This window comes from Styela clava, chromosome 7 (genome assembly GCF_964204865.1).
Source record: "Styela clava chromosome 7, kaStyClav1.hap1.2, whole genome shotgun sequence".
Taxonomy (NCBI): Eukaryota; Metazoa; Chordata; class Ascidiacea; order Stolidobranchia; family Styelidae; genus Styela; species Styela clava.
Window position 1 is genome coordinate 7,422,676 of NC_135256.1, and position 9,727 is coordinate 7,432,402.

Below are 9,727 nucleotides of genomic sequence, written 5' to 3' on the forward strand. Positions count from 1 at the left end.
CCACCCATGCCATTGTCAGAACTGGGGTTGTTTCATTAATTTTGAAGTTTCACACTTGACCATTATATTTAGATATATATCGTCGACTTGCTCGTGGACTCAGGCAATTTTACGCCTTGCTTGCTATCGCTTCGAAAGCGTCCGCCCCACATTTCCCGCTCTTTCGTAACAGGCGTTTTCTTGCTCGTGGACTAGAGGCATTTTGACGCCTTGCTTGCTATCGCTTCGAGAGCGTCCGCTCACATTTCTTTATCGTGGACCGGGGCAATTTTTCGCCTTGCTATCGCTTCGAGAGCGTCCGCTCACATTTTTCCCGCCCTTCGACTCATTTATTGTTCGTTCGTCAATCGGTCCGCGCGAAATATATTTCCCGCCATTTTGTTAAAGCACGTGGCAAAGGGATCGAGGGCGTGTAGTTAGCCAATTGAATCTCGTAAAAGATCAGAGGTTTCGAGTGACGAACTCTTTGTGTATGATGTTCGGGTGGCTCTAAAAAGAGCCGTTTTATATCTCTGGCGATCCCACCTATGTCTGACTACTTCTTTTTGGCGGCGGTCTTTTTCACAGTCTTCTTTTTGGGGGCCGACTTTTTGGGAGTCTTTTTTTGTCGCCTTCTTTGCGGCGGGCTTCTTCGCAACCTTCTTTACGGTGGCCTTTTTGGTCCCCGTAGCGGTTTTCTTAGCCTTGGGCTTCTTTGCGGCTGCCTTCTTCACGGGTGCAGTCTTCGGCTTCTTGGCTGCTGGCTTTTTCTTCTGTGCCGACGCAGTCTTATTTTTCTTTGGCGGTTCCTTTTTGGTAAGTCTGTAGCTTCTGGGTGCTTTTGGCAAATCCGTTTTAAGCGCGCCTTCGTCGACCAGACTTTTGAGGGCCCTCTTAAGGTGGATTTTCGCCTGATCTGATTTCACGCTGTAATTTGCTTCGACGTATTTCTTTATGGCGGCTCGCGAGGATCCATTTTTAGTGTGAGTAGCTTTCACGGCGGCCATTGCCATTTCCTTGTAGGATGGATGCGCTGCAGGCGCCCGCTTCTGAACGGTTTTCTTTGCGGCAGTAGACATGTTGCGATACGATTGTTCTGACCAGGTTATGTCGATTAAAATGTAACTCGTCGCCACCAGACGCTCTATGTTTAAGGACCTCGCGAGTCCAAGAGCGGACGCGCTCGAAACGCTATGCAACGTCGCGTCACCGAATAGCGTAACTTTTGAACAAATTTGTGCTTGTCTACTCGCACCAAAAGTAGTTTTGAGATCGAAGCTCGATGTTTTCCAGCAATACAATGGTGATGGAGTAAAGAACGCATATATACGCTTTATCCAGCACTTGTTTCTCGAATTCGGAAAGCGTCACAAACGTGATAACCGCTAAATAAAGTGAATTACGACACATCTTCGATTTCCTCGTTTTTGGCAATTGTACATACAACAAGACGGATTTTGTACTATTACCTGGCGATATCGCTTCAACTATTAAATATATTGTTGGCAACTGAAAGATACATGACAACAACATTATTGGGGCATTCCATGGACGCAAATTCACGAAAGCAAGAGCTTTTATCAGACATCTACTTCGCGGGAAAAAAAACTGACGCATTTTTTTATACAATTTCTTCGGTAGCTTTCCCCAAATCGAATATCGGTTATAGGTTCCTGACTTTTTATCCGCTCTACATATATACATATATAGAGAGAGAACAGTTGTAAGTATTTGGCATGCTCGTGAAGATTTCAAGTACGAGTGTTATTTAACTAAGCCAGAAGATTAACAAACTAATGGTTTTTCGTGACATCAGAAAGGCTAAAATAACAAAACAATGATATTTTTGGCAGCGTTTGTTGCCAGAAGCGCAACCATTGCAGAAAGTTTTTCCGCACTTTATCATATGGCAACATTCACAAAGCTCGGCAGAGAAATTCAATCGAATACCTGGAATTTCCACGATGCCACGTACAAGAAAGCAAAAATGGGAACACACGCGAGTCACATAGGTTCCAATTAAAATTTTCGCCATTCATTCGCCAAACCAATAAAACAAAGTTTATATATATAATCAAGACACACAAATACCTTCGGTATATTACTGAGTGGCGACGATGCGAACTTTTTGGGTCATTGGAGTATGTTGCCACCCAACCCAATCAAATGAGGTATAAAATATAAAACCGGCTCAGTACCAATTCCATCAACACATCCACTCTTGTTCGTTCATTATATATATATCATATCTTGTCTGGTTTCTTCTTTTTTTTCAATTTGGGATATTTGAAATTACTGTTTCATGGTGAAAGGTGCTATTCTGAGTTATGCTATCTAATTCATTCACTTTCTGTATTTGTATTGCATACAATTATGCAGATCATAGAAAAGTTCGGGACCAAATGGTTAGCATGCAGATACATATTATTCTAAAAATTTGCATATCTGGGAATGCAACAAGTGAAAGTGCACAAGTAAAAACATGTAATTCAAGGCGGTTATCACATTCCAGTTTAGTATCGATAACGCAAAATATTTTGCAAAGTCATAAATCTTCTTCAATTTGGGGCCATTCATTGTTAAATTGATGGTGGGTGAATATTTGTTTTTGTTATCACGGTGATAATTAAATATCATAGTGTGAGAATTTTTCTGGATTTGTCGGTAATTTGTAGGATTTCATTCTTTCTCTGGTATTTTGGAAATTACGTATATCTTTGCTGGAAAAGTTGAGTAAGTACATCAGAAGGTATTGAGTTTTTTTATATGTATCATCGGCGAAGAGTTTTACAAAAAGCCGAGGTACAATTTGCCACGTCATTGCTTTACACTAGAAACGGGGTTCGGGCCGAAAACACGTTGAGGATCTGAAGGAAAGTAGATAAATAACTCGACTTTGACCATCCCGATGGCAGAAATGGGTTCAAGTTTGCTGATGAATAATATTTTTGGCAGCCCACCAATCAAATATCTAAGACTTCAAAATAATATCTCTTGAGTTTGCGTGCTTTGCGATACCATGAACATGAGAGCTGTTACGCCTCCAAGTAGAATTTTGTCGACCCGGCTTTCAAATTCTTGTAAAGCCTGAATGATCCGACTCGCAGAATTGAATGGACGTGTACTCTTCTGTTAATTTCATAATTCTCTACATAATACTATCGTGAAATATAAAAGTGATAAGTTCGCATACGGTTCACGAACCAACTGCCGACCGTCACATACAAAGGCAGATGGATAGATGCGCGAACCAACCTAATATGTTCGACTCGGCTGTGACAAAACATTAAACTCGACAGTGTTTGAGTTGGTGGCACTGAAAAGTGCCGTTTATGTGATTTAATGTGGCGATCCGACTTAAGAACTCTTCGACGTCTTTTTTGGCAAAAGCACGGCCTGGATGTTGGGTAACACACCACCTTGGGCGATTGTGACTCCGCCCAGTAGCTTGTTCAGTTCTTCGTCGTTCCTAATAGCCAATTGCAGATGGCGAGGAATGATCCTGCTTTTCTTGTTGTCACGGGCAGCATTGCCTGCCAACTCGAGAACTTCAGCGCTCAAATATTCCAGAACTGCAGCGAGGTACACGGGTGCCCCTGCTCCAACACGCTGCGCGTAGTTTCCTTTGCGGAGCAGTCGGTGTACTCTGCCGACTGGAAATTGCAGCCCAGCGCGGGACGACCGGGTCTTAGACTTCGCCTTCGATTTGCCGCCTTTACCTCTTCCAGACATGTCTTTCGTTTTTTGTGCGTACGGTATTGAATGACGAGAGATCGCGCTCCAAGCGATATTTATACCTCGACAACGGTTCAGCGGTGAACAAAAAACAAACTAACATCGATCTTCTTCTCGAAACGCGACTCTCTCGCAGCCTCATTTACATACGCGCTTGTATATATAATTTTGTGAGACTCGATCACCTCATTCCGACAAAAAAGCAACATGCCGGCCACTAAAGGTAGCAAGAAAATGTCAAGCAAGAAACAGACGCCGAAGGGCGACAAAAAGAAGCGCAGAGCGAAGAGAAAAGAAAGCTTCAGCATCTACATTTACAAAGTACTGAAGCAGGTACACCCCGACACTGGAATTTCCAGCAAGGCAATGAGCATCATGAACTCGTTCGTCAACGATGTATTCGAAAGAATTGCCAGCGAATCGTCTCGATTGGCACACTACAACAAACGCTCAACCATCAGCAGTAGGGAAATCCAGACTGCTGTCCGTTTGCTTCTGCCAGGCGAACTCGCGAAACACGCTGTTTCCGAGGGAACAAAAGCCGTCACCAAATACACCAGCTCCAAGTAAGTCGTTTTCGCGGCTAACGAAACAAAAAACGGTCCTTATCAGGACCACCCACACTATATTGTACGAGAGTTATATAATATAAATATTGCGTCGCAAATTTTCACCCCAATGCGAACGAAGTATGTTCGCATACGACAGACATCGGGACTTTTGAGACCGGTACGCGTTTCACAGTCTTCCGGGAGAAAGACGTCGCGAACGGCGGCGTTTCTTGTGGAAAGAAGAAGTAATTTCGAGTCGACACAGTAGCCAACCAACAAGTAGTCAGTATTGGAAACGCAAACTCACTATTATTATCTGTTGGTATTAGCGCGAGTACAAACTCAAACTTCCAAAAAAACGTGGTGGCTCTAAAAAGAACCGCTGTCAGCAACACGCCCCTGATGCGTCGCAGTTTCGAGGCAACGACTCATATCTTCGTCTTAACTCAAATTAGTTCAATAATGTGGTGGCTCTGAAAAGAGCCGTTTGGTAATTAGTCGATGACGCCTAAGCACGTTCGCCTCTGATGCGTCGTGCCAGTTGAATGTCCTTGGGCATGATGGTGACACGCTTTGCGTGGATTGCGCACAGGTTAGTGTCTTCGAAGAGACCGACCAAGTAAGCTTCGCTCGCCTCTTGCAGCGCCATTACGGAGCTGCTTTGGAAGCGCAAGTCCGTTTTGAAGTCCTGAGCAATTTCCCGAACCAATCTCTGGAAAGGAAGCTTACGTATGAGCAACTCGGTCGATTTCTGGTATCGGCGAATTTCTCTCAAAGCGACTGTGCCTGGCCTGTATCGGTGAGGCTTCTTGACGCCGCCGGTCGCAGGTGCGCTCTTTCTCGCAGCCTTTGTGGCAAGCTGCTTGCGGGGAGCCTTACCCCCGGTGCTCTTTCGTGCGGTCTGCTTGGTTCTGGCCATTTTTTTTTTGTTCAACGATAGATACTCTCGCGTAACTGATTTAGAGCTCGAGCCTCAAGCGACTATATGTACCGACCGGGTAACGTCTTCTAATTGGCTAGACATCTTTTGCGCGCCATTTTTTCTCTCCTTTTCGACGACGGCCGCCCCGCGAGAGGTTATAGCTCGATAGCGCGTTTGGCAATTATCATTGTCAAAAAACGCAAACCCGTAAACAATGTCTGGACGAGGTAAAGGAGGAAAAGGTTTGGGAAAGGGGGGAGCAAAGCGTCATCGCAAAGTGTTGCGTGACAACATCCAGGGAATCACAAAGCCCGCAATCAGACGTTTGGCACGCAGAGGAGGTGTCAAACGTATATCGGGACTCATCTACGAGGAAACTAGAGGAGTTCTCAAAGTATTCTTGGAAAATGTTATCCGTGACGCCGTGACATACACCGAGCATGCCAAAAGAAAGACTGTTACAGCCTTGGACGTCGTGTACGCTCTGAAAAGACAAGGACGAACTCTCTACGGGTTCGGCGGTTAGATAGCTCATCCAACGAACGTTTCAACAACGGCTCTTTTTAGAGCCACCCATGCCATTGTCAGAACTGGGGTTGTTTCATTAATTTTGAAGTTTCACACTTGACCATTATATTTAGATATATATCGTCGACTTGCTCGTGGACTCAGGCAATTTTACGCCTTGCTTGCTATCGCTTCGAAAGCGTCCGCCCCACATTTCCCGCTCTTTCGTAACAGGCGTTTTCTTGCTCGTGGACTAGAGGCATTTTGACGCCTTGCTTGCTATCGCTTCGAGAGCGTCCGCTCACATTTCTTTATCGTGGACCGGGGCAATTTTTCGCCTTGCTATCGCTTCGAGAGCGTCCGCTCACATTTTTCCCGCCCTTCGACTCATTTATTGTTCGTTCGTCAATCGGTCCGCGCGAAATATATTTCCCGCCATTTTGTTAAAGCACGTGGCAAAGGGATCGAGGGCGTGTAGTTAGCCAATTGAATCTCGTAAAAGATCAGAGGTTTCGAGTGACGAACTCTTTGTGTATGATGTTCGGGTGGCTCTAAAAAGAGCCGTTTTATATCTCTGGCGATCCCACCTATGTCTGACTACTTCTTTTTGGCGGCGGTCTTTTTCACAGTCTTCTTTTTGGGGGCCGACTTTTTGGGAGTCTTTTTTGTCGCCTTCTTTGCGGCGGGCTTCTTCGCAACCTTCTTTACGGTGGCCTTTTTGGTTCCCGTAGCGGTTTTCTTAGCCTTGGGCTTCTTTGCGGCTGCCTTCTTCACGGGTGCAGTCTTCGGCTTCTTGGCTGCTGGCTTTTTCTTCTGTGCCGACGCAGTCTTATTTTTCTTTGGCGGTTCCTTTTTGGTAAGTCTGTAGCTTCTGGGTGCTTTTGGCAAATCCGTTTTAAGCGCGCCTTCGTCGACCAGACTTTTGAGGGCCCTCTTAAGGTGGATTTTCGCCTGATCTGATTTCACGCTGTAATTTGCTTCGACGTATTTCTTTATGGCGGCTCGCGAGGATCCATTTTTAGTGTGAGTAGCTTTCACGGCGGCCATTGCCATTTCCTTGTAGGATGGATGCGCTGCAGGCGCCCGCTTCTGAACGGTTTTCTTTGCGGCAGTAGACATGTTGCGATACGATTGTTCTGACCAGGTTATGTCGATTAAAATGTAACTCGTCGCCACCAGACGCTCTATGTTTAAGGACCTCGCGAGTCCAAGAGCGGACGCGCTCGAAACGCTATGCAACGTCGCGTCACCGAATAGCGTAACTTTTGAACAAATTTGTGCTTGTCTACTCGCACCAAAAGTAGTTTTGAGATCGAAGCTCGATGTTTTCCAGCAATACAATGGTGATGGAGTAAAGAACGCATATATACGCTTTATCCAGCACTTGTTTCTCGAATTCGGAAAGCGTCACAAACGTGATAACCGCTAAATAAAGTGAATTACGACACATCTTCGATTTCCTCGTTTTTGGCAATTGTACATACAACAAGACGGATTTTGTACTATTACCTGGCGATATCGCTTCAACTATTAAATATATTGTTGGCAACTGAAAGATACATGACAACAACATTATTGGGGCATTCCATGGACGCAAATTCACGAAAGCAAGAGCTTTTATCAGACATCTACTTCGCGGGAAAAAAAACTGACGCATTTTTTTATACAATTTCTTCGGTAGCTTTCCCCAAATCGAATATCGGTTATAGGTTCCTGACTTTTTATCCGCTCTACATATATACATATATAGAGAGAGAACAGTTGTAAGTATTTGGCATGCTCGTGAAGATTTCAAGTACGAGTGTTATTTAACTAAGCCAGAAGATTAACAAACTAATGGTTTTTCGTGACATCAGAAAGGCTAAAATAACAAAACAATGATATTTTTGGCAGCGTTTGTTGCCAGAAGCGCAACCATTGCAGAAAGTTTTTCCGCACTTTATCATATGGCAACATTCACAAAGCTCGGCAGAGAAATTCAATCGAATACCTGGAATTTCCACGATGCCACGTACAAGAAAGCAAAAATGGGAACACACGCGAGTCACATAGGTTCCAATTAAAATTTTCGCCATTCATTCGCCAAACCAATAAAACAAAGTTTATATATATAATCAAGACACACAAATACCTTCGGTATATTACTGAGTGGCGACGATGCGAACTTTTTGGGTCATTGGAGTATGTTGCCACCCAACCCAATCAAATGAGGTATAAAATATAAAACCGGCTCAGTACCAATTCCATCAACACATCCACTCTTGTTCGTTCATTATATATATATCATATCTTGTCTGGTTTCTTCTTTTTTTTCAATTTGGGATATTTGAAATTACTGTTTCATGGTGAAAGGTGCTATTCTGAGTTATGCTATCTAATTCATTCACTTTCTGTATTTGTATTGCATACAATTATGCAGATCATAGAAAAGTTCGGGACCAAATGGTTAGCATGCAGATACATATTATTCTAAAAATTTGCATATCTGGGAATGCAACAAGTGAAAGTGCACAAGTAAAAACATGTAATTCAAGGCGGTTATCACATTCCAGTTTAGTATCGATAACGCAAAATATTTTGCAAAGTCATAAATCTTCTTCAATTTGGGGCCATTCATTGTTAAATTGATGGTGGGTGAATATTTGTTTTTGTTATCACGGTGATAATTAAATATCATAGTGTGAGAATTTTTCTGGATTTGTCGGTAATTTGTAGGATTTCATTCTTTCTCTGGTATTTTGGAAATTACGTATATCTTTGCTGGAAAAGTTGAGTAAGTACATCAGAAGGTATTGAGTTTTTTTATATGTATCATCGGCGAAGAGTTTTACAAAAAGCCGAGGTACAATTTGCCACGTCATTGCTTTACACTAGAAACGGGGTTCGGGCCGAAAACACGTTGAGGATCTGAAGGAAAGTAGATAAATAACTCGACTTTGACCATCCCGATGGCAGAAATGGGTTCAAGTTTGCTGATGAATAATATTTTTGGCAGCCCACCAATCAAATATCTAAGACTTCAAAATAATATCTCTTGAGTTTGCGTGCTTTGCGATACCATGAACATGAGAGCTGTTACGCCTCCAAGTAGAATTTTGTCGACCCGGCTTTCAAATTCTTGTAAAGCCTGAATGATCCGACTCGCAGAATTGAATGGACGTGTACTCTTCTGTTAATTTCATAATTCTCTACATAATACTATCGTGAAATATAAAAGTGATAAGTTCGCATACGGTTCACGAACCAACTGCCGACCGTCACATACAAAGGCAGATGGATAGATGCGCGAACCAACCTAATATGTTCGACTCGGCTGTGACAAAACATTAAACTCGACAGTGTTTGAGTTGGTGGCACTGAAAAGTGCCGTTTATGTGATTTAATGTGGCGATCCGACTTAAGAACTCTTCGACGTCTTTTTTGGCAAAAGCACGGCCTGGATGTTGGGTAACACACCACCTTGGGCGATTGTGACTCCGCCCAGTAGCTTGTTCAGTTCTTCGTCGTTCCTAATAGCCAATTGCAGATGGCGAGGAATGATCCTGCTTTTCTTGTTGTCACGGGCAGCATTGCCTGCCAACTCGAGAACTTCAGCGCTCAAATATTCCAGAACTGCAGCGAGGTACACGGGTGCCCCTGCTCCAACACGCTGCGCGTAGTTTCCTTTGCGGAGCAGTCGGTGTACTCTGCCGACTGGAAATTGCAGCCCAGCGCGGGACGACCGGGTCTTAGACTTCGCCTTTGATTTGCCGCCTTTACCTCTTCCAGACATGTCTTTCGTTTTTTGTGCGTACGGTATTGAATGACGAGAGATCGCGCTCCAAGCGATATTTATACCTCGACAACGGTTCAGCGGTGAACAAAAAACAAACTAACATCGATCTTCTTCTCGAAACGCGACTCTCTCGCAGCCTCATTTACATACGCGCTTGTATATATAATTTTGTGAGACTCGATCACCTCATTCCGACAAAAAAGCAACATGCCGGCCACTAAAGGTAGCAAGAAAATGTCAAGCAAGAAACAGACGCCG

General features: G+C 43.8%; 1 protein-coding gene across 1 annotated transcript; it reads right to left on the minus strand.

Moving 5' to 3' along the window:
- Nucleotides 1-306: 306 nt before the first annotated feature.
- LOC144425246 (uncharacterized) lies at nt 307-6,831 on the minus strand. Its single transcript, XM_078114790.1, has 2 exons — nt 6,394-6,831; nt 307-638 (listed from the first exon to the last, which is right to left on the minus strand). Exons 1-2 carry the CDS (start codon nt 6,811-6,813, stop codon nt 417-419), a joined length of 642 nt encoding a protein of 213 aa, XP_077970916.1. The 5' UTR covers nt 6,814-6,831; the 3' UTR covers nt 307-416.
- Between the last annotated feature and the right edge of the window lie 2,896 nt (nt 6,832-9,727).